Here is a 25,608-nt window from a genome sequence, read left to right on the forward strand (position 1 = left end):
GGCAGGTTGGTATGGGGATCTGTTGGGCATGAAGGGGACAAAGCAAAATGCATTCTGATTTTTTATATGTTTAAGTCATTTGAAAAAGCGTCTTCTCTATGATGGAGGTATATTATTTTGCACGTGTGTGTGTGTGTGTTTATACTGTATCTGACACCAATGGCCATCCTCTATAATTCAGGTGATTTGTATTCTAAGTTTTCTCTTAAGAAAGCATGTAAAAGTACCATGAAAATACAGGATGCTGGAAATAAAAGGAACGAGCATGACATCCCAAGATCCCCACTCCATGTTATGATAACCGTGCTGACACTGGCCACCAGTTCATTCTAGCCATGTTACCTTCGGAATCCAATGTTCTGTTGCGACAGTGGAGGAATCAGAGGAATCCCATTTTCTCCAATGGCCCATGCCACGCTGTGGGACACTTTCCCTGAGGTCATGAGAGTCAGCTGATTGCTGCCATCAGCTTCGAAGGAGAAGGGCACTCCTGAGGGAAGACCAAGGTCCACAGGGCCACGTTTAGAAGGGAGGTAGTGTGGGCCTGTCGAGAGGGCTGATGGTAGAGAGATGGAACTTGGGCTGGGGTGGTAGGATCGAGTGTAAGATCCGAGGCTGCATCACTAGACCTTTTCAGGTGAAGCTACACAGACCAAGCTCTCTCTTACAGCAGAGAGTAGAATCTCCACGTGTGCTAGCCTGAAGATCATGGGTATACAGTATCCTGGTTCTGCCATTTCACAGCTGTGAGAACTCTGAAAAATTACTTAACTTCTGAACTGTAGCTCTTTTACATATAAGGGAAATTTGTTTATTTATTTAAGACATTTACATGAGTTCCTATTTTGTTTCAGGCTGAACTTAGCAGTGAAGAAACAAATTTAAACAAATCAAAAGAAATGAGCTTGCGTGAGCTTTTTTTTTTTTTTAGATAAGCCCTGTTCTTGTGATGCTTATGTCTGAGTGTGTATAATGGAGCTAGTAAGTGAGACAAATGTTTAGCATGCTGGTGAGCTGTGTGCAGCAAGGAAGAACATACTAGATAGATATGAAGTGTGTGCTATAAGGGGCAGGGGTGTGAACTTTTTCAAGTTGTGGCCAAGGAAGCCTGATTAGAAACACTTCCTGTGGCCTGGAGAATGACTCAGTGGTTAAGAGCACTGACTGCTCTTCCAGAGGTCCTGAGTTCAATTCCCAGCAACTACATACATGGTGACTCACAACCATCCACAATAGGATCTGATGCCCTCTTCTAGCGTGTAGGTGCACATGCAAGAGCACTCATACACAAAAAATATAAATAAATAAAATAATAATTTTAAAAAAGGAATGCTTTCTGGCCAGGCATATAGGGCAGGTTGGATCACTGAGTTTTAGGTCAAACTGATCTACACAGCAAGTTCCAGGCCTATGTATAGAGACCATGTCTCAAACAAACAAACAAAGAAATACTTTCTGTATAATGCTTCTGAGGAAAGAAAGTGAGGCCTTAGAGACTTCCGGAGACTTGACAAGCCACAGGCAAATGAAGAGTTACATTGCTGTGGCTACCATAAGGCGTCCTGCGATGACTCCCACAAGTTGGGAATTAATGATAAAATCTGTCTATCTAGCTATGTTTAATTAACTGAAGTAAAGAAAGTCTGTAAGCACCATGGCGTCTTCACCTGGAATTTCCTTACTACTGTTAACATAAACCAGCAGCACTGTCCCCCTGTGCCACCCTCATCTTCACTGGGTGCATTCACGAATGAGGAAGGTGGCGTTCAGACAGTATACACGGCTTCCGAAGTCATGTAGCTTGCCACTACCCCACCTGTAACTAAGTCTCCAAATATTTAGAATTGGAGCCTTAAAGAATTCTCAAGCTGAAATTTCAGATATGAAGTAAAGACTTTAAAGTCACCAGCCAAATGAGAGAAGGAGCCACCATGAATGAGAAGTAGCAGAATTAGGTCAGTAAGTCTGGAGGTCGGTATTAGATCAGAGAGAATATTTTGGGGGACAAAATGGGTGGAGGAAATTGGCTCTGGCTGTCCTGAAATTTGCTATGTAGACCAGGCCGATCAAGAATTCTCAGAGATCTGTCTGCCCTCAGACTCCTGAGCAGTGGAATTAAAGGCGTGTGCTAAAATACTAAACACATTTAGAACTTTTAGTATGTTTACATAAAGTAAATGGGAAAGAATAAATAAGTGAAAAAGAAATGATCGAGAGTCCAATGAAAGGAAGAAGCATCTAGAACTGGCCAGGATGATTGGAAAATAAACAATTTCTAGGGCTGGAAATACAGCAAGTGGCAGGTAAAGCCGTAATGAATTTCAGTGGGTAGCTACAGTCCCAGTGAACTGCTGGCTTTGGAGGACTCTAGCAGAGAAAGATCATCACGTAGGTTAAAAAGAAGTGGGAGCCATGCTAGAGGGAGCCAGAAGGTCCATCGTACATCTTATTAGAACGTAGAGTTGGGAACACTAAGGAATAATCTCCACATAATGATTGTTAGTATCCTTTATAGCCTTATACATCTGTCTAACTGTGGTATATCTTTTCAAGCACAGTGATTCATTTTCATTTCAGATTTTTTCTTTACAAAAGATTATCAAAAGTGGGATTAAGGCATCAAAGATCCTATTAAAGCTTTTTAGTTCATACTGTAAAATACTTCATAATAGTGCAGTCCTATGTGTTTTCATAAAGAAATGACTTGGCAAGCCATCCTCTATCTTATGAACATGTGTTAAAGACTGAAAAGAACTCCCCTGTGAGTCCTGGAGATTACACTCAGACCCCCAAACTTGGCACAAAGTGCCTTTACCTGCTGAGCTGTCTTGTTGACACCCTCCCCCCCATCCCTGGCTTCTTTTGTGTATTTGATACCAATTTTATAAGTATTTGGTGATAATTGATAACCCTCTGGGAAGTGACTAAAGATACATTCAGATTTGACAATGACACCCATGAGCCACTGAGAACAGTTAGGTTTGTTCACCACTTCCGACGCCCTCGTGGTCGAGGGTCACATGCTGGTCACTGCTGAACTCCACCTCTTCGATGGGGGCCCTTCCTGTGACAAGCGTAGTCTCGGGGATAGGCAGGAAGACTTCAGCTAGCAAGGTGGTACCACTGTGACCAATAGTTTCATAGACCTAGAACCCAGAGAAGAGACTCAGCCAGCGGCAGTGGCAATAGAGTGTCTCTCAGATATTGGTCTCCATTATTAGGGTTTGTGCTGGGCTGCCCGGCCTTCAGTGTGTCATTAGGGTACCAGGGGGACCCTTTTAAACTCCTTTTGTGACCAAGCTGTTGACAGCCTGATTCTGAGTTTCTCTTGTTTCCTGGGATACAGCAGCGTGATAAATTAATATTATCAACATGATAAGATCTGGCATTATCTAGGAGATAATAGCAGATGGTCATATTAAAATATTTATTCAGAAAATCAAGTACGGAGCTCTCTGGTCCCAGAGGTTACCTACCAGCCTTTGTAGACAGCGAGGGTGGTGACTTGTTTTTACTAACTTTACGAAGAGAATTGATAAGGGGCCCGTGGATGATTTAAAACCGTCTTATAACTTCAGTGGCCACAAAATCCTTGGAGAGGGATAGGGATTATAGTAAAGAGACATACCTGAAGCATTAAGCTCTCTGGCCAGTTGAATATTTGCAAATTGAAAATCTGCCCAAAGTGAACTCGGAAATCTGCCCCTAGCGGCCGGCTAACAGTCCTGGACACCTCCTTGCTGTTGAAGACCACTTTTAAGTACACAGAGCGCCTCCTGACATCTTCTCTTCTCGAGACCTCTGCCCTGAAAAGGGAGACCATTCACAGCTGTGGTTAGTGGTAACTTACTAAGGATCACCACACATTTGTTAAGTGGATACTGAACATGACAAGAGAAACAGTGGCAACTCTGCTGGTCACGTCAGCCCCCATTTGACCCAGACAGGGACAGGTCTTAAGGAACTTACTGCAATCAAATGTTGTAACAGGGAACTAATGCGGAAGCCATTGACAGGTACTGAAAAGGGCATGGTGGGGGAAGGGGAGCCGACAAAGTAAGAGTTCAATCCCTGCTGAGCTACATCTTCCTCAATTTTCTTAAGTGAGACTTATGTTTGCATATAAAACAAAATCTTAAGTAAACATAACTCCTTGTTCAATGGAATTAATTCAGGGCTGGAGAGATGGCTCAGTGGGCAAGAGTGTTTTCTGCTCTTCTCAGGGACCTGAGTTTGGTTGCCAGCACCCAACAAGCAGCTCATAATGCCCATCACCCCAGCTCTAGGGGAGCCCATCCGATACCCTCTTCTGACCCCCACAGCACCCACACTCGCTGCATACACATGTAGACACATAAACAACAAGAAAATCTTTTACTAAAGCAGTTAAACTACAAGGAACAGTCATGACTTAAGCTAGTAGGTTTTACACAGAAAGTCGAGTAGCACACTTTAGCAGTTAGGCGAAGTCCCTTTCCTGACGACCTAAACTTTTCCTTAATGTTTTCACAGAGAAGGTCTTGCTTTTACAGAATCACAAAGCAGTGTGTTCTGGGCCTTGGAGAGGGCCGAAGCATAAGAGCCCTGGAGCCAGGAAGGTGGTCATCAAACCACACCTTTCGAGTGTAGCCTCTAACTGTGTTACCGCCAGAAACCACTGGACAATAGCAAATCCAGCCTATTGACAAAAGCGAAAAGTTAGAGTATTAAAGTAAAACACAGATAGAGGGCTTGGAAGTGGTAGTATATCAATGAAATGTTATTGTGTTTAAATATGTAAAACAACATTTATTATTTTAACTGTTTTTTATTTTTATTTATTTGGTTTTTGGAGGCAGGGCTCATGTTAAATACACCCGTGCACAGCAGCCAGTGCTACACCCCTCCAGAATGTTTCCTTATCCCTAAGGGAAATTCTCTTGTCAGCATTAAATGGGGTATCAGTTTTTAATGCTTTATATCCCCACAGTGCATATCCAGACATGGAGTCAAGAAGCCAAGAGACACCTCAGCGTTTGTGCTAGCAGGAGGGGGCATGGGGACAGACAGCCACGATGGAGAACAGGCATGGACTTGCATTGGAGTTCTCCACACAAGAGCTCCTGAGTGATAAGTGGGGTGTAAAGATGGGAGAACCCTAGGAAATCGCCTAAGTAGGCATACGTCAGCAGTTTCACGTGGCCACCTTATGCCTATGTATGGGGGAATGAGTCCTCTGTTCATAGGTGTTGTGTGGTCAGATTATATACATGTATAATATATGCCTTGCCATGTGCTGATGTATGTGCGTGGTTACATGTGAATATGCTCCAGTATCATCTATGGTCAGAACATGTATGTACTTGGTACATTCCAATATCATGTATGGTTAGAACATGGTCTTACCTGGGACACTGGTCATTGGGGGTCACATTCCCTGCCAGGCTCAACTCCGGAACCAGCGTGGGCTCCCCTGGCCTCCTCCTGCTGTGGGCTACTCGCTCCCGCACCTGCTCCTCTATGACAGCTGGGTCAGTGAGCTCTGGAGGGATGGGCTTCTCGACCTCCTCCTCAGGAAAGTGTTCCTCGACCTCCTCCTCAGCGGGCTCTTGTGCTGTTTGCTTCTTTTTCTTCTTTTTGGCCCTCTGTTGGGTAAGAAGTGACCTGGCTTCCAAACGGTCTCCAGGACTGTCCTTGAGGAGTGCGGTGCTCAGAACAGTACCTGGGCAGCCCCACCCTGGCTGTCTCCATCAGAAAGTCCCTGTGCCTCAGTTCCTCCAGCATAGAACACCTCCCACCCAAGGCTTCTGAGAGAACATCCGCAGAGCCTGCAGCAGGGGCATCAACACCCTCCATCCCCAGTAGCCGCATGGAAAGGACACACTTAGCATATCCGCTACTGATATAAACAGTATTGTCAATATGGCGTCTGTGCACAGCACAGGGTTGGGGCGGGCTTTTGAACAAACATATATTAACTAGTCAGTCCTTTTTGCCCCCCAGTAAGGGGGTAAGAGAGAGACAGAAGATCCAATAGGAGACCCCCATGTGGCCTGCTGGTCTAGCTTCCCTCCTCCTGTCTCAGGCCTCCCTAGGCAGCCCTACTCCAGGGTGATGTTTTCCGAACCTGGGCCTTTCTCCAGGCCTTCCACTGCTGGTGCAATGCCCTGTACTCCTCCATCTTCTTTGTGTATTCTTCTGCGTGCTCTTCCAGCAATTCATGGATCTCAGCTTGAATTTCTGCTTCATATGCGTCCTCGTCAACTTTCTGGTCAACTTTTTCCCTTTAAGTAAATTTGCAAATCACAAATAGGTAAAGGAGTACATAAATAAGGCATCTAAGGCCATTCAAATTGATCGAATTTCACAAACAGGGTGTAAGTATGGCTAATTCATAAAAGGCCCACCCTTAGGAGCAATCAGGGAAACAGAAATTATACCAACAGATGTTTGACCTCCAACCTGGTGACAGGGACACTGGGGAAGGCATTAAGCAATAACACTCCTCTGCAATGCATTTGTAGTAAGAATGTCGAATGGAGAAATGTGCCCTCTAGAACTCAACAGTGTCCCTTCCAGATTTCTGGAAACCTAGGTGCAAGCACACTAAGAGGCAAGTCTGAAAGTATATACAGCGAAGGGGTGTGTGTGTGTACGCATGTGCATGCATGAGTGGCATGGGTACATATCTAGAAGCCAGAAACAGATAGTTAGTATCTTCCACTAATGTTCTCTGCCTTATCATTTGAGACAGCCTCTCTTCCTGAACTCAATCCTCACCAGTTGGCTAGACTGGCTGGCTAGGAACTTCTGGAATCCATCTGTGCCCCCATCCCCACTCCAAGCCTAAAATTCCAGACTCATGCAAGGATGCCCGGCTTTTGCCATGGGTGCCTGGGATCTGAGCTCAGGTCGTAATGCTTATGCTGCAAGCATTCTCTTGACTGAGCCATCTCCTCAGTTTTATAAACAAAACGATAGCTACACACTGTCAATCACTGAAATACGCAAAACACAGAGGAGTAACTGTATTTATACATTGGTTCTATAAAAGTGAAAGACAAGCAATATTAGAGTGTGCGTTCTTAGGGGTAATACACAGAGCCAGGCATATGATGAGGACAGAAGTCCAAACAGCTGTTACTGCTGCTGGGGAGATGCTCAGGGACTGTCAGGTCCCTGCAGTGCTCAGCCCAGGAAGCAGGTATATGGCTGCTGCTGTTTGCTGGTAGGTTTTAAACTGTGTCTATGCACTGCCCATCCTTCCTGATGTATGGTATAGCCCAATAAGCCGACATCGGAGAAGTCTTACTTTCTCAAGACCAGCTTCAGCGGTGTGTTTGTAAACCTCTGGAATTCTCGCAGTGACTTTATCTCTTTCCAAACCTTTATGATGGTCTTAAGGAGTGTCCGATCTTTCTCTTGTTCAGCATCACGCAATTTTCGAGTTTGCCTATAAGATGGAATAATCAATGGGCTTGGATCAGTTGTGTTAGTTTGTGAGATGTTAATAATGCCTCACGGTTGCATATTGAAGTAGACAGCTGCAAGACCCACCCCTCCCTTCTACGTGGGGCTATACAACTGCAGCCCAGCTTCCTGGTCAACATCAACTTTCTCTCTTCTTCCATGGCTCTACTGCGGTTTCTAGGTAAACGTGGGATTCTTCACTTCTCTAATTAACGCATATGACAGGTTTTTTTTTCTTTTTTTCTTTTTTTTAGTTTTTTTTTTCTTGCTAAGAGTTTCCAGTATTCCTAAGAAACTGTTTTGTTAGGAGCTGTGGAAGGAAGTAGAAAAAAAAGGCAACAGGGTGAGATCTGTGTTTTGGAAGCTTTCTTTAATTTATTCTCTCTAGCTGAATCCAAACTCGATAAACTTGACAGCTGCCTTTGTTGTGAAGAAAGGAAGGGACTAACGGGAGTGATGGTCATGGATTAAGAATGCTGGCATCCCAGTCGGCAGCCAAGCACTGAGGTCCCTCTGTGTTTGCACAGATCATGAGTTCTGCTCAGAGATGACGCGATGCTGTTCCCTGCTTTGGAGAAATCTCAGTGCTGATGAGAAGCAGTTTTGGCTTCAGCTGAGGAGGTGGCATTTGAAAATGCTTTCCTCTTGGAGTCAGTTATTTAAACTGTGTTTTAATTACCTAATGCATTTCAAAGCCCTCTTCACCAATGGTAACCAAATTTGGACCTCATATTCACTCTAGTGCACCGTAAATCAGCTAGTGGGTTGGTTTAGAACAGGTGCCTTGAGCCAGTCCAGGGTGCAGACACATATAGAGAAGGCAGTAGCTCTGTGCTCCTGTGCTCTGGCAATTGCAGTTTAACTTAGGACATACACGTGCGTGGTGACACGTTGGCATGACATAGGGTCAGCCTATGAGAACATCTCGAGGAAGCCAAGGCGGCAAGCACTGCAGAAATTAGCATCTCCTGTCTGTGGGCAGGCCGGGGAATGACAGTTCTACTTGGAGTGACTTGGCTGTAGACACAGTGCGAAGAAGGAAGAAGGTCTAGCTGCCTAGTTGTTCAGTAGGTCACGGTGGAAAAGGGGAGGGCAAAGCTTGGTAGCTATTGTTGGGGAGCCAAGACTCAGGGGTCTCTGATGTCCTTAGAAGACAGGAGAGTGACAGCCTGTTGGGAATTCTGGCTTTGGCATCTATTAGCTGGCCTTGGACAAGCCATGTCACTTCTCCGTACTCAATGGTAAAATAGGCATGATAATAGAAGTCACCTCACAGGCTTGCTGCGAAGATAGGTTAACACAGATGGTGTCGGGGGCCCTAGCCTGGCCACCGTCCCACAGAAGTCTGTCATCATCAAAGGTCTAATGTTCCTTTATCCCATTATCTGCTACTTCCCTTGCCTTGTTTTTTTTTTTTTTAAAAAAAAACTGAAATAGCAAGTTAGTTTACTGAGTTATGTAATACCTTCAGATGTGTTTTTTCTTCTACTTCCTTTTTTCAGGTCCCACAAAATAATTTCTCAGAAATACTGGAAACTTTTCTCAACAACAAAATAAATTGCCATATGAGTTAAATAAGCCAAGAGTTCCAGAAGAACATGATAAATGGCGGCAGAACTGCAGAGGAAGAGAGAAGGGCAATTGTTGAGTAGGGCACCCGGTCGTTAAAATCTTGCGTGGGTCAGCAGGTCTGCGGTGTGGACAGGGTACCCAGCCTGCAGAACCACTGACCTCTGTGAATCCACAGGAGAGGATGCCTTTTAGGAGAGAAGGTGGGTTTTAAAAGGCTAAAACCACACTCAGGCATTTTTACAGTTCCGTTAGCTAGGCAGAGGAGGTAGAATGGACCAGTGGACCAAGGACAATAAGGACAACTACGTCATCACGGAAGGGATTTCTAAATAGCCAATGCAGGTGGGGCTGAGAGTCAACGTCCATGAGCTGAGAGGCCTGCAGAGGTTTCAGGGGCTGCAGCAAAATCTGCCTCAGAGGCAGGTGAGAGAGCAAGGGGCAGGGCCATGAGTGGAGATGGTACGGATGCAAGTGCTTTGTAGAAATTAGGCCATAGATAGGATTATGATGCAGAGGTTTAGCTGGATGGCACTTGTAGCCCTTGAATTCTTATTTGCTCCAAAGGGAGCACATCTAATGTGAAGCCCTGGTAGAGAGCTCAGATCTCTCATAGCAACACATGGCATCCATGATCCCTGCCTTAGCAACACATGGCATCCATGATCCCTGCCTTAGCAACACATGGCAACCATGATCCCTACCTTAGCAACACACAGCATCCATAACCCCTGCCTACTTTCTGGCTCTGCAACAGAGCCTCAATGCTGCTTTAAAAAGTCAACTTTGAGAAAAAAAAAAGTCAAATAGAAAAGTGCTTCAGATAGTGCTGTTCCAGGTCAAGTGTACCAACCCAGAACTGGGCAGATGTCAGACTGGGAAGTCCCAGGGGAACTGGGCAATGACCAGCTGGTTTCAGGGATTAAGGAAAGGGCCCACTCCATAATAATATTAATAATAATATTACTATTATAATTATATAAAATACGAATATATTACTATTATAACTACATAATAATAATAAATTAAGGAATAGGCCATCGACACAAAGCTAGTTTCTCTGAGTGAAAACTCAAACAGGGCCTGGATCCCTTCTTTTACTGTCTCATGCATGTGGATGCTCGGAAGTTTCCGTCTCTAACAGCTGCGGGGTAACTGTTGTGTTCTGTCCTTGAGGCCTCCTCACATACAGGTCGGTTGTTTTTCAGAGAGATTCATCAGTACAGCTTTCAGGGAAACCGTGACTGTTTTAAAGACAGCTTTGCCGGGTTTCTCCTAGACTTTCCCCTCCCCCACCTCTCTGTCTACTTCCTCCTCTTCCTGTCTCTGTCTCTCTCCAGCCCATCGCTGTTTTCATCCCCACACTACACTAAAACTAAGATTATCCTCATGTAGAGGCCGTGATGATTTAAATATAAGGAATAATTTCAGAAGACCGTGTATGCCTGTACCTCCGGCATTCTAGAGGCTGAGGCAGGAGGATTGTCACAACTTTGAGGCCAGGTTTAATGAGTAAGCCTTTGCTGAACACCCAACATAACTATAACAATAATAATAATACTTTCCATTTTAAGCATACTTTTCATTCCTTTCCAGTATATAAACTGCACTAATTCCCACTTTGCAAGAAGAATTTCCAATTCATGCCTAGATTGGAGAAAGAAAAACATACATTGAAACTCCATGATTTATTACTTTCTGTTCTAAGAATTTGTTCTGTAGAAATGCCGACACACTCACACACAGATTTAGGGAGTTTAATTATTGCCCAATTTAAATATTAATGAGTAATGCCTGTCACCGGAGACTTCACACTGTACAATAAATGTATTATAATAAATGGTGGCCTTTGGACAATAGAGACAGGTGTGTGGTGAGAGGAAAAGAGCCAAGATACGGGGCACATAAAAAATGTGGGTGACAGAAAAGGATATGAAAGAATTCTCCAAAACAATAACACGTATGCACACAGAAACCCACGTTTAAACACTCTCAGTGTATGGAACCAGCAAGAAGCTGTTCCCCAGGACTTTCCCTGAGGGGGTAGGAATTTCATATTCTGTATTTCCTTATTTAGGAGCAATGATCAGGGCTTTACATTTTGAATTTTAAAATTATGAATAACTCAAAGGAACAGGGAAGTATAGACACTGATGCTGCCACTGCAGCTGCTCTCAGTTATTCAGGTTTTTTTTTTCAATGAAATGTAATGATGACAACTAAAGCCAACCCCAACTTTACACCTCTTCCCGCCCTCCCAGAACACAGAATGGGGTGTGTAGCTGTCCTGTGTGCAGTTCAGATGTGTCGCCCATGACAAATGAGTATTGTTCATGTGTTCTTACTGCTCCGTGGGCCACACCACAGAAAACAGTATGTGGGGTCATCACAGGATGCCTTCCAGCTTCACCCATGGGGGAGCATGCTACCAGGCTCATCCATCGTAAATGGCGCTACAGATGTCGGTGTCTGCACAGATGCGATCCTGGTAGCAATGCTGCACACATCCTGGCACGTGTCTCGCTGTGACACAGCATCGGGGTCCCCACAGTACACAGCCCTGAAACTCCGGGTTCCAGATGGTGGACACCTTTTTGTGCTAGACTCATTTTTAATTTTATTTTTATAATTCCACATTCATACTTTTTATTCTTACTCCTTTGGCCTCCATACCTTCTCTGTCCACTCTGTACCCTCCCACAAATTACGTTCATGACCCTCCAAGATCAACCAGGGCCATCTGCATGACTGTGGGGTTGGAGCCTGGCGGCCTCATCTCTGGGTGCCCAACCAAAGACAGTGTTCCCTCTCTCCCAGAATCTATATATAGCCAACAGTTCAGAGGTAAGGGAGGTAGGGCCTGTGAGCCCCTCCCTCTTCCTTCATTGATTGCTAATCTTTCTTCACATCCTTGTTCCTATTGTTAGACTTGAAATCCTGCATTTGTATGTTAGATCATTAGTATCATTGCTTCATTAGGCAGAAACTCACATGTGAGTGCATTTTGAAGAGTCTGGAGGTAGGAACTGTAAATACACATCTAGTAGGGAAGAAGGGGTGCTTGAAAACTTTATTACTCACCGAATTTCAGATTTATAGTCATTGATGGTTTTCTGGGTTGTATCAAGGGACTGATGAGGTGTCTCTGGGTTCAGTCCAGTCTGAACAGCCTTTCTGAGCGCTTGAAGCTTAGCAAGATAGGGGGAGAAGTTTTGTGTCAGAAACGCGGACATCCTGAGTGAAATGGTGAGAGCGCTTCTCTGGACACTCAAGGCTCTGGGCATCTCCTGACTTTCACTGAAACCACCAAACCCAACACTAATAAAGAATTGATGCTTCCATTTCTTATGAATCTGGAATTCTGTGGAACAGTATTTACCCATCTTTGCTCTGGGGCCCAGATAATCAGAATGTTCACTAGAAATATAAATTTTACTGAGTGTCTCAGAAACAAATTTACTTTCAAAGATAACCCTGGGTCTTTCAGGGTTCTTAACACATACTAGTGTTCTTTTGATATGAAGAAATCGCAAAGCTGGAGGGAGGATTATAGAGTAGCCACTGATGCAGACAGTAGTTTTTAAGGTCAGGGCAGAAATCTAAAATTGTCTGAAGCCACAACTGCCAGGAGACATTCTCCTTTTTGTGCAGATTTTCCCAGAGTGTAGCACTCAAACACAGGCCAGCTGCTTCAGCTGGTGCAGAGGAGGAATGTCTCTAAGGACAGACACATTCGCAAGGCACTCACGGCCTCAGGATCCAAGATCACTTTATCACGTAATAACTGTGAATCACATGATATCCACTCCTCATGGATGGAGTCACTAGTAGCACACACAAGCCTTCCTCTTCAAGGCAAATGTGTGCGGCAGAATTGGGGCTCCTTGACGGCACGCCGTCTGTATTTTCCTGAAATAGCAGAATTTGGGCTCCTTGACGGCACGCCGTCTGTATTTTCCTGTAATAGCAGAATTTGGATTCCCTGACAGCACGCCGTCTGTATTTTCCTGTAATAGCAGAATTTGGGCTCCTTGACGGCACGCTGTCTGTATTTTCCTGTAATAGCAGAATTTGGGTTCCCTGACGGCACGCCGTCTGTATTTTCCTGTAATAGCAGAATTTGGGCTCCTTGACGGCACGCCGTCTGTATTTTCCTGTAATACCAGAATTTGGGCTCCTTGACGGCACGCCGTCTGTATTTTCCTGTAATAGCAGAATTTGGGCTCCTTGACGGCACACCGTCTGTATTTTCCTGAAATAGCAGAATTTGGGCTCCTTGACGGCACGCCGTCTGTATTTTCCTGTAATAGCAGAATTTGGGTTCCCTGACGGCACGCCGTCTGTATTTTCCTGTAATACCAGAATTTGGGCTCCTTGACGGCACACCGTCTGTATTTTCCTGTAATAGCAGAATTTGGGTTCCCTGACGGCACGCCGTCTGTATTTTCCTGTAATAGCAGAATTTGGGCTCCTTGACGGCACGCCGTCTGTATTTTCCTGTAATAGCAGAATTTGGGCTCCTTGACGGCACACCGTCTGTATTTTCCTGAAATAGCAGAATTTGGGCTCCTTGACGGCACGCCGTCTGTATTTTCCTGTAATAGCAGAATTTGGGCTCCCTGACGGCACACCGTCTGTATTTTCCTGTAATACCAGAATTTGGGTTCCCTGACTGCATACCGTTTGTACTCTCCTGTAATAGGTAACCCCAAATTTTCATGTTGATAAGATCTAGAATCACGTGTTGGCATCTGGGCATGTGTGTGGGATTCTCTTGACCAAGTTCATTGGGGATAGGAAGACCCACCTACTGTGGGCAGCACCATCCCTTAGACAGAGATCGAGAACCACACAAACTGGAGAAATGACTGAGTACTAGCCAGGATGCATCTGCTGCTCTCTCTTCTGGATAATGGATGCAATCAGTTGCTTCAATTTAAGTTGCCTCCTAAACTTCCTCACCATGAAGGACTGTATCTTGAATCATGAGCCAAAATTATCTCTTTCTTCTTCAACTTACTCTTGTCTGGGCATTTTATCACAGCAACAGGAAGAGGAAGTAAAACACTTTCCTTTTGCCTCTAGGTAAAATAGTGTCATACATCCTGGACAGGGAGAACACGTGACATAAGGGACAGAAACATTTGATTTTAGAAGGGTCCTCACTTCCCCAATGACAACAAACTTGGACCACACAAGTACCTTATCTGTGAGAAATTTCGTCTTGTTTCTTTGCTGTCTTGCGAGGTATTGGTCATACAGCTGGGCCAGCTTGGATGCCAAAACATGCTCTCGGCTAAAACAGGGATGGTGAGAGAAGATTAAACCGGAAATATCGATGTCCAGTTGGAAATTTCCAGGAGGGTCTCCAGATCCAATCATACGCTGTCTACTGTGGACATACTTCACTGCCTGTCAAAGAGAGCAGACAGAGGTCAAAGCACAGCGTACTCTTGTCCTGGAAGGAAAGGCAGATGCAAACTATCATGGTTCTTTTCCATGTGGACTTTCCTGTTTCTTGAAGTCTTGGGTTCTGCTGATGACCTTGACAATATTTTCTAACGTGAGAAGTGTATGGTCCATTGCAAACCAGTCATTATTTGGTTCACAGATGCCCCCTGGCTTGTAACAAGATTTTAAGATCTGTAGCATGTAAAATAACATAGGGAGAGGGGTGGGGAAAGCGGAGCCCATTGTGCGGAAAACAGCAAGGGAATCCCTTGGTGTATAGTGTATCATATTGGGCTGTTTTCCTTCTAGAACCTCTCCAAGATATTTCCCACCAGTCACCACTGATGATTGGAGCTGGTGAGCATCGCTTGTGCTCACACGCTCTCCTGGTTAGTGACAGACTGCTGTCAGGCGAGGCTGCGTTAGGAAAGAGTACCCAATGCTTTCTGCAGAGGTGAGCTCAGATTTCTTCACTGTTGTTGAATAAATGAGATGATACATATGAAGAACTTGGGAGCAGGTCTAGCAATCCACAAAATGCCAATTAAATCCCCCCCCCCCCGCCAGCGTCTTGTCTCTACAGGTGAAGAGAGGGAGCCTCAGAGACACTATGGTTTCCAGAAACTCTCAGAGCAAGTTTGGTGAAGTTAGCATCCCATCATCGACACATCAGCCCTTTGTGCGATACTGTTCATATACAGACCACACAGAAGACAGGCAAAAGGCAAGGGCTGGGGTCTTCCTCTCTAGTAGGAAGAGAGGTGGGATCTTTGAGATTTAGTTCTACCATGTGCCTGGAAACCTTCCATGCTTGATGAAACTGAACCTGAGCTTAAGGTAGGGACCATCAGCAGCTACTAGAACACAGGCTAATGTAGATTTGGGGAATAATGCTTATTTTGAAAGGTACTGAGGAATAGTTAGTATCTTCCTCTTCAAGATTATGATATTTTATGGCACAAAATCATTTTTATAAGGATGTCTAAAAATGAAAGGCCCGATGAAAGAAGGGGGGAGAACTAGGTGGGAGAAAGAAGGGGTTTCGGGAGTGTCATGGGGATAAATATGAGCACAATACATTGCATGCAGTTTGAAATTCTCAAATTTTTAAAGTTTCTTATTAAGGGTACACTGAATGTCATTTTAAAGGAGATTCTGGATGCTTTAGTGATTAAATATAGAACACACTATATTGAGACTCATAAGAATCCACAAACACTAAATGTACACCAATAGCCTGCTCTTCTAGAAGAAAATTGTAGAATTGCACACACACAGAGAGAGAGAGAGAGAGAGAGTGAGAGAGAGAGAGAGAGAGAGAGAGAGAGAGAGAGAGAAGCAGTACACACACGGTGTAGAGTTCCCTTTTCTCTTCTTCCTTCTTAGTTAGCTGTAGAATAACATTACAGCGTGGCTCTCTAATGCCAGACTCCCCTCTTCTGCACATTCCAAACCTCATCTTGACAGGCAATGGCCTTCTTTCCTTCTGAGTCAGCTGCTACTTGATGCTGGACTTCACTGGACTGCAAACACCCACCGGTCTTTGTTGAATAAAGAGAACGATGCATGCAAAGTGCTGCAAGGCTCCACATGATTGACAGGTGCCACTTAAACATTTCCCCTCAGTCACCATTTCTACAGATGAAGACACAGAGGCCCAGAGACACACAGCAATTTGCCCAAGGTCCCAAAGCAAGTTCAGGGTAGAGTCGGGGCTAGATTCCGTTGCTTCTGGCCTGAAGCTGGCATCCCTACTTGAGCCATGCAAAGGAATTCAGCGTAGAGAGTACTGATCGTGCTCTCCACAGGCAATACAGGATGGGGCACCAATTCTGCCTTGGCACTCAGCCTCAGAACTTGTAAATAAAGCATTTATGCCACATCAATCATATAGTTTTCCAGTTAATGTAAACAGCTTCTAAAGCTCCTTCCTGCAAAAGAATTGAGCAACTGTTCTTAGACCAACACCCCCTCCTCGCTGCCAACTTCAGTCTGTGTCTGCTGCACTAATCATCAATGAACCTGGAAAAATGCATGGAACTGAGAGGTGGCAATGAAATCCACACAGTCTTCTGACCACTCAGAAAATCTGCATTAATTATAGTGATTTTGCTGTATTAAGACAACTGCACAACTAAATGTCAATCACGGATGTGATGGGCGTTTTCTCTCTGGCTGCAAGTTCTGTCTCACTGTTCCCTCCCCATAGGAGTTTCCAGAGTTACAGCCACTCGGGGTGTGGGGTGTGGTTCTCAGGTTCCAGCCTGTGTTCTTGGGATGAGTAGGAGCTTGTGGTGGAGTGTTGTTATGATCTTGTAATGTTGCCCTGGGCACATGCCCCATGCATTCCTTTTCCAACTCAGGATGAGCTCATGGCCCAGTAACTCCTGCTCGACTCTCTACCTTAAGTTCAGCTGTTCAGAATCCCTAACCCTCACTGTATTAGGAGGAAGAAATCCTGGATGTTGTCTTCTCCCATCTGTCTATATTTCTTATAGGCTGATAACTATCATGAAAGAAACAGCAACAATTTCCCCAAAGGAGAGAGTATTTTCAGTATTTCAGGTTGTGAGGCTGACACGATTCTTCATTTGAAAACTAAAGAGCAAGGCTCTAGAGGAGATGCTAGGGGTGATCTGCGGGTATTCTCAACAGAAGCTTAAAGAGAAATATATATAGCTTACAAATATAAATAAATATAAAGATATATAATACAGGGCTGGAGAGATGGCTCAGAGGTTAAGAGCACTGACTGCTCTTCCAGAGGTCCTGAGTTCAATTCCCAGCAATCACATGGTGGCTCACAACCATCTGTATTGAGATCTGCCGCCCTCTTCTGGCCTGCAGGCATATGTGCAGGTAGAACACTATACACAATAAATAAATATTTTTTTTTAAAAAAAGGAAAAAAAATATAATACAAATATAAATTATATATATTACATTGAAGGACTACTGTCCTGAGAAAATAATAATGAAGCTCAAGAGCAGACCTCAGGTAGATCCCATATCTTCTCTTCCAGGTCTTCCTGGAGACCATCCCATTACCGGGTCCTTCTCAGGGACCATGCTCCTGTCTCCTCACACAAGGCACAAAGGCTAAGGGCAGGCTGAATGCTGCTAGCTCTGGATTCCCAAAACTTAGTACAGGTAGTACAGATTAGACTTCCAGTTAAAGACAGAACAGCGCAGAGGGGTGAAAGGAAGGAATGGGGCTACAGTGGCGGCTCTTCAGTAACTCTAGTCCAAGCGTCCTCAACCTTCCTGTGGCCCTTTAACACAATTCTTCGTGTTACACTAACCCCCTAACCATAACGTTATTCCCGCTGCTACTTCATAACTGTAGTTTTGCTACTGTTATGGATCACAATGCAAATCTGTGTTTTCCTGTGGTCTTAGGTGACCCCTGTAAAAGAGTCGTTTGACCCCCAAAGGGTTGTGACCCACAGGTTGAAAACGACTACTCTAGCCCACTTTGCTATCATCAGAAAAACTGCATTTCCTGTTATGCTTGTCCTATTTGGTATTTTTAATTTTAGACTTGGATTGGTCCCCCTTAAAATGCTTTAAGTTGCACAGTTTGTTTGAAGTTTAACTGTTTTTCTTCATGTATCTGTTTGTATTTCTCTATCATTAATGACTTCAATCTAGAAGCTGTAGGTTATTTCACTTTTAAGCAACTATACATTTGTTCTTTGTAATGAAACACATTCATAATAGCAGGGCTATACCATAACTACTTTCTAAACGTAACTCCCAAATTACCCTGTGTGGACATGCATCCATCACTGGAATTGACAGTCTAGTGGTTCAGTGTGACTCACAAACAGGAGTGTGGCTTTGCTGGGGGACGGTGGCTTTCCTGGGGGACGGTTTCTCTTGCTGGGCCAGTGAGCATCTGAGGTGGGTCCTCTCAGTGCCAGGCATCAAGAGTCCTTTAAGAGCTCAAGGAATTGCTGATTCCTGATTCAGCAGTGGATCGCATTTCTCTCATCTGATAAGAAAACTAAGTCAGACCCCCCCAAAAAGCTCCTTGGCACAAGAGACAGCTGAGTCCCATAATGAATAGAAAGCAAGACATTTCTGAATATACCTGTTCACAGAATTCTGTTGTTGTTGTTGTTGTTTGAGACATGGTCTCTCTGTGTAGCCTGTACTGTCCTGAAACTAGCTTTGTAGACCAGGCTGACCTCGTACTCACAGAGATCTGCTTACCTCTGCCTCCTGAGTGCTGGGATTAAAAGTGGGTGCCACCGCACCCAGCTCTTTCTCTTTTTAAGTGGGTTATTTCAGATAGTTTGTTACAGAAAAGGAAAATTGACTAAGGCCATCACTGTGTGCACCTCACACTTCCTGCATTTATTCATCCATATGATGGTCGGGGAGATTGGTTTCCTCTTTTAGGTTACTCTCAATATTCTGCAGCAGTTGGAGTGAGAGGAGAAGGGGAAGACGTCAGAGAAAACACACGTACAGCCAGGAAGACTCAGTTTCAAGGGATCTATCATACAGCGTGGAGCTTTAGTGGTGGCATACTGTATTCTTGAAAAGTGTAGGGAAAGTACCTGTTACGCACTAGCAGCACAAAAAAGCAACCGTGAGGTAGTCGCCTAGTAATGTCAGAGTCTACCATTCTACAAGGTATTTATTCTGCAAATGTCATGCTGGACATGAGAAAAATATACAGTGTTATTTGTTGGCCTGGTTAGTTTTAGCTGTCAACTCTAGAGCCACTCAGGAAATGTCTAGGTCAAATTGGCGTACGGGTACGTCTGTGGGAAACTGTGTTGATAGTTAACTGGTACAGAATGGGGGTGCCATTCCCGGGCAAGTGGTCCTGGGCTATAAAAAGAAGCTAACTGAGGAAGACCTTGTGAGCCATCAAGCTCCATGGATCGGTGACCGCCACACATGGGTACCTGCTGAACTCCCCTGGTTGTGAGTGAGTCTCCTGGTCTAAAGGAATGCAGTGTGGAAGCAGGAAGGCCTGCCTTCAACAAAGCTCCTGCTTGCGTTCCTGCCGTGACTATCCTCAGTGATGGACTAGGACTTGGGGATGTACACCAAAGAAATCCTTCCTCCCCAGCTTGCTTTTGGAAAGAGTATTTGTCACAATGATGAATCGAAACTAGAATATCTGCCAATTTAAACTAATCTGAGAAGGGAGTATTGTCCTTCTCTAGCCACGCCTCCACCCCCACCCCCCACTGGGTACAGGTCCCTGCTGGAAGAGGGGAGGCGGGGCCTCTGGCTGTGTGGGCTTAGCAGTCTCCAGGAGATTGGTGTAGTCTCTTTGGCACTCCATGAGTTTTAGCAGCTCAGCTTATGTCTATAGGTGGAAGGTCATCCACGTGAGACGGAATGGGACCTTCTGGTCTCACGTCCTGGCGGCATTCTCCTGGTGCAAGTGACAATCTGATCCCTTAACTGCAGTACATGTCCACATAAGCTTAGAACTGCTCAGAGGGACGGGTCGGACTTGCTAGCTCCCAAAGACTGTCTCTTTCACTGCTAACTACCCCAGTTTTCTAATTTTAACCCACAGTTTAGTGCTTCATTATGTTAGTGTTTCATGCTGAGATGGCCGCCTGGATGAAGAGACGAGCCCATGAGTGACAAGACGGTACGTTTCATGCTGTCTTGATTACTAGTTGCATCATGCACCTTTGTCTTGTGGTAAGCAAGTAGGAGATGAGTAGACAATAAGTCCCCCTGTCTAGGACCTGTGTGTAAACCTGCTTTCAGGATCACACTCCACACAAAGCAGTGCTCATTAATACCTGCCTATAAAGGTTTGAAGTGCAAAAAGAGGCAGCTCCTGGGTCATCTCAGCACTCATAAGACCTGGAGTCGTGGGCAGTATTATCATTCCTGCTTTTCAGTGAAGGAGAGGCTCAGAGAGCAAAGGAATTGCGCAGAGCTGTACCTCAGGTGGTACCGGTTTGCCCAGACAGTCTGGGCGAAGCCTGAGTCTACGCCACCCATCACTCCACTTCGGGGAATGGTCTCCATACTCCCATTCTGTTACAGTCCATCAGTATGGAGATACTGCACACTTCAAATGATGGCGGGTTTATCCCTCAGAGTATGGAATGTTCTAAGTTTGGTCCCCGGGGTGTTGCTGTTTGCTGACACAATAGATAGACATTTAACAGGTGGCAGATGGTGGCTTGATTGCAGTGGCACTGTCCTGGGAAGGGATTCATGCTGGTCACATGGAGCAGGCCAGTTTTCAAGAGATGAGCTGTTATAAAACAGGCCCTGGCATTTTGGTTTGTCTCTGTGGCTTCCGTTATCATCACATTAGCTTTCCTACCTAAGTTCCCATCACTGTGATGGTATTTGCCCCGAGGCTCGCAGCAGAACGGAGTCATTGCCGTGCTCTCTGATGCTGGGACTGTGAGATAAATAAGCCTCTTTTCTTAGTGATGTTCTAAGCTTCAGATATTTTGTCATGGCAGCACATATGATCTCACAGAATTTTTAAGGAGATAGACACAATCGCTAATCATATATTATAGGCCAAGAATCCAGGCACAGAAAGAGATTGAGGACCAAGTTCATTCAATGAGTGCTAAATCAAGGACCCAAGCAGGTACTTCTACACTTTGGTAGAGCACTTCAGATAGGAGAGTAAAAGGGATATCAGGACAGTAAATCCCCCCTTAGAGCATAAAACAAGAAGAAGAAAGAAACTGTCTTCTAGTAGATGTAACTAATAAAGAGAACAGAAGAGGCAGATGAAATGGGAAAATAAGAGCAGCTATCTTGATTACATAAATAAAGATACTGACAGTGCCCTTCCTAGTTAGGACACCACGCCTGTGTGAGTTGGGATCACATGGGCTCCCTGGGCTTCCTGGGTGAGGTGACAACTTATTTTAAAAAGAGCTAAGTGGAATGTTATGAACCCACCTCAAGCTATTTAGTAAGCAGGGCAGCTTCATTTTCACCCATCAACAAGAGATTAAAGTGAACAAGACATGTATACCTTCTTGTACAAAGTCTCCAGTTCGGCCTTGGTGTTTTGCTCCCGTATGGACAGGGATGGCCTTGAGGGATAAGGCTTGATGGGGCTGGGTAATGCTAGGATTCTGCCGTCATCTCCGAACCACTTCCTCCCCTGTGGATGGAGCAGAGAGAAGGACCATATTTCTTTATATCTGGGCAGAAAACAGTTTGTGAAACATTGGCATACAATTTTTGTTTCAGTTATGTATTTCATGTGTCACTTTGGACAACTCTAAAAGTTTCTGTATCCATGAAATCTATTCTTTACTAACACCCCCACTTATTAAGTTATAATTAAGACAAGTAACTGGACTGGGTATAGTGGTGCACGTCTCTAATCCCAGAAATTGGGAGGCAGAGGCAGGCAGATCTCTGAGTTTGAGGCCAGCCTGGTCTGCAGAGGAAATAATAGGACAGTCAGGGCTACACAGGGAAATTCTGTCTTGAAAAATCAAGGGAGAAAAAAAACCAAGGAATTAAATGCTTAACAAGAATCTTATGTTCTCTTTGTTAAAGACTTAAGGGTGGCAAACCCAGAATTGAGATAATTTTCTATGTGGGCAATTAAAACTTTTGGGACTAGGGAATATGTCAGCACCGAGTTGGCAAGAGACATGCTCTGAGCTGTTGAGAGGCAGTGTTATTTGGGGGCCTCAGAATGTACTGAGAGGCAAAGACAAAAAGCAAAACCAGAATGAACCAGATCCTCTTGACAAACTATAGAGGAAAAGAGTCCGACGGATGATGCTAGGTGCCAGGTCTCCACTCACAGGCTCTTGTATCAGCAGTCTGTTCTCCATGATGTTCTCATTGGTGCGGGCCACCTCTGGTCTTGCCCCGATATAGAGACCTTCATCTTCCAGGAATCGGGGCTGCAGCACGTTCTCAGGAAGCTTCTTGTAGGTCGGCACTAGGGAGTTCACAAATAAACACAACAGGCATGAGCGCCAGCCTCTCCCTATGAACTGCCACTGGGGGGTTACAACAAGCACCAGAGATTCCATTTATGGAGAAAATGCCTTTTCCAAATTAATCTCTAGAAGTAGAACCAAGGAAAAGAGGATCGTGTTAATTTGCAACATCATATAGACCTGTGTACTTAAGACCCAGAACCTAAATAACTCAGAGCCGAGCTCAGCAAAGAGGTGTGCTGAGAACCTAACATTCAGAGCCAAGGGCTGGGGTATGGGAGTCTGAGCTACTGTTTTTCAGCCTAGTGAATTCAGGCCAGGCACTTGGAGCTCTTTTTTCTTTTGTACAAGAACTCATAGCTTTTCCTTCACTGGGTTCCTGGGAGGATTAGATGACATCAAGAACAAGGAAATTCTTTGCAAACTAAACCGCTCACAGCCTGGTAATTCAGTCAGCGGAGAGATTGGGGCCGACATAGGCAAGGACCTGGGGCTGATGCCCGGCACAGAATACAGGACGTCTCTCTGAGCAAAGTGATAGTGACCTGGATTATTGGTGCACTCTGTCTGTCAGAAAAAAGCAGATCTTTGCTGAGAACCTCCTAGTGATGGACGTTCATGTAACTCAGGGCTCCAGGTCAGGTTGACGCTGTCTAGAGTCACTGAGGTGGCAGTGGGAGCAACAGGTAGCCACAAGGGGCAAGGGCTAAAGGATGACACTAGAGACTGACATCTGGTGACCAGACATAGGGTTGATAGGCACTTAGGGAGGGGCGGCATGAACTCAGGGTACAAGGAGTCTGCTCAGTTGCAGACACTTTGCCACTCTAGTGTTGGGAGGTAGATGTGTTCTGCAGGAGGGTGCACCTTGCAAGGAGAGGACACGTGAAGCCATTCACATGAACTACACACTAGTTCCTTCAGAGATGTATGAGGTTACAATGGAGCTCAAAGTTTTCTGTTCCAGGTGTCCTTGGACTTGACCTCGAGTCCCTCCAATATCAGCAGGGCTTCTCTTAGGAGTCATGGGCTTTACATGTATGTGAGGCTGTGTCACCTGGGTTTGTGTAAGTACACAGTGAGATGTTCACACAACTGTAAAGTCTCAGAATGCATCCCAACCTTCAGGTATCACTGTGCTGAAGTTTGTGCATACTGGGAAACAAACATGCTCCCAGAATGCCATGGTGTAGCGAGAGGGACACAGGGTAGCAGAGAACCATTCAGATCCCAGGGAGAAGCTTGGGGCTCTGTGCTGGGGAGGTGCTCTAGCAGGGCTTAGATTCTGTCAAGGCTGTGGGGCCTGCTGCAGCAGAGTGGACTAGAGAAGACGGAAGAAAAGACAGGATGGAATGGTTTTCAGGTCAGGAGGGAACCCTTACAGGACTCATAATTATCTTACTCTGAATGACAAGAAATCCCATGCTGTCTTGCCTGTGTGTGGCCATCAAACACTGTATTTCCTATATATCCCAACCCCTCAAACTAGAAATACCCATTTCTAGAAAACACTTCTCTGGTCCTCCAAAAATATGGGGCAAGCCTCTTTATCATTCTTCATTCATCTAAGACATTTGTTCATGCAATAAAACGCTCATTCATACTAAACACCAGGTCAGTGCTAATCTGGTAGCCCCTAAATTTTTGTTAAAATAGTGTCGACTGCTCACCCAATCAATTTATCCTTATTTGTCATGGATATCCTACGGTGTCAGCAAGAGTAAAGTGGGGATGGCGCTTTCCCTGCACTCCTGGGGTAAGCACACACCCCTATAAAAACTGCTGTTGCGTACAACAGCAACAGCCGTGGAACACAGGTTTGGGGTTTGGTTATCGCACTGGGCCACTCAGGAATATTGTCTCCTCACTGATGCACCAAGTTATCATTTATGCAACTTCTGTTTCTTCCTTTCTCCAGCAAAGGCACTAAGGGAGCCTGCTCCTGGTTGAAGTTTGCTTTCCACCCCTGCTTGGCCACAGAGCTGGTGTTTGTGTGTGCTCAGGTGAGTGTGAATGTGTGTGCATTAAGTTCCCGAGATGGGATGGGACCTCCCATGGAGCCTAGCGCTCACCTGGCCAGCCAGCTGCTGGGATCCACCTGTCTTCACTCCCAGCACTGGCATTATCGGCAGGTGCTACTGCGCCTGGTGTTTTACATGGATGCCAGGACCCAAACCCGGGTTATCAAGCTTGCATGCCAAGCATTATACCCACTGAGACATCTCCCCAGCTCCCAAAGATGGTTGTGAATGAGCACCTCACATTCAAACCTAGAATCAGCTCTGGAAAGGGTCGTCTTTATGTGCCAGGCATATTCCGTCTGCAGGATGTGAAAGCGTCCGAGCTGAGCATGGAGAGAAAGAGTGAGTACCTGCCAGCCGACTGGGTGTGAAGAGGATTTCTTTTTCCTTCTGCAGGCGAACGTGGGCACTTTCGTACTCTGCGGCTCTGACCGATACAAAGTCATGGGCTGTGGGATCTAAGCCCAACAGGAAGTCCTCGGCATCCTTACCATTAAGCAGCTCTTCCTCTTCCTGCACAACATTGAAAAGTGACAAGAAAACGTTCCACCAAGATTCTTAGCAGACGTGGGGAAAGAATTCCTAATACTGAACCCATGAAACTTAATACATCTTACAGCACAGTTGGATTTTCCAGGCTGGGGGAGATGGGTAAGTGGGTGGAGGTGCTTACTATAAAAGCATGAGGTGTGGAATAAGTGAATCTGTAGTTGCAGTACTCCCAGAGGGAGACGGGATGCAGGGACAGAAGCCCTGAAGGGTCACTGAACAACCAGCCTGCCACACACAATGGACAGACATCATGGATCCTGTCTCAAGCAAGGTGGAAGGGGATGGGAGACTCTGAAAACCTCTGGCCTACACACAGGGACAGTGGAACAAACCTACCCACATTCACACACACGAATACACACACACACACACACACACACACACACACACACAGTGTATTTCCTTTGCTTCAGATGAAGGTGACCTATCATATTTTTTCATATTTCACAGGTGAGTTTTCATTGGTAACATTTGCTATTCCACCTGGAAAACTGAATAGCAGAGGAAGCCAACTAAGAAGTGGTAACCCAAACAACAGTAATCCTGATATTAAGTGTCTCACAGCCTTTGAAGATGCTTATTTGATAACATTTACTTAAAGAACCTGGGCTCCGAGTTAGATAACAGAATAATTTATACTTAGG

The 25,608-nt window shown here is 45.1% G+C and overlaps 1 protein-coding gene across 3 annotated transcripts in view; it reads right to left on the reverse strand.

Annotated features, from left to right (window-relative positions):
• Cc2d2a (coiled-coil and C2 domain containing 2A) overlaps positions 1 to 25,608 on the reverse strand; it is a 76,305-nt gene that overhangs the window by 29,775 nt on the left and 20,922 nt on the right. For all 3 annotated transcript variants that reach the window (XM_075943674.1, XM_075943673.1, XM_075943675.1), the window contains 11 exons: positions 24,763 to 24,925; positions 22,251 to 22,390; positions 21,461 to 21,592; positions 14,221 to 14,430; positions 12,100 to 12,206; positions 7,292 to 7,432; positions 6,107 to 6,263; positions 5,386 to 5,624; positions 3,629 to 3,806; positions 2,990 to 3,146; positions 343 to 490 (listed from right to left, as the gene is read on the reverse strand). In XM_075943674.1, coding sequence (XP_075799789.1) covers positions 343 to 490; positions 2,990 to 3,146; positions 3,629 to 3,806; positions 5,386 to 5,624; positions 6,107 to 6,263; positions 7,292 to 7,432; positions 12,100 to 12,206; positions 14,221 to 14,430; positions 21,461 to 21,592; positions 22,251 to 22,390; positions 24,763 to 24,925 — 1,772 coding nt within the window. The remainder of the gene's footprint in view (positions 1 to 342; positions 491 to 2,989; positions 3,147 to 3,628; positions 3,807 to 5,385; positions 5,625 to 6,106; positions 6,264 to 7,291; positions 7,433 to 12,099; positions 12,207 to 14,220; positions 14,431 to 21,460; positions 21,593 to 22,250; positions 22,391 to 24,762; positions 24,926 to 25,608) is intronic.

This window comes from Microtus pennsylvanicus, chromosome 12 (assembly GCF_037038515.1).
Source record: "Microtus pennsylvanicus isolate mMicPen1 chromosome 12, mMicPen1.hap1, whole genome shotgun sequence".
Lineage (NCBI taxonomy): Eukaryota > Metazoa > Chordata > Mammalia > Rodentia > Cricetidae > Microtus > Microtus pennsylvanicus.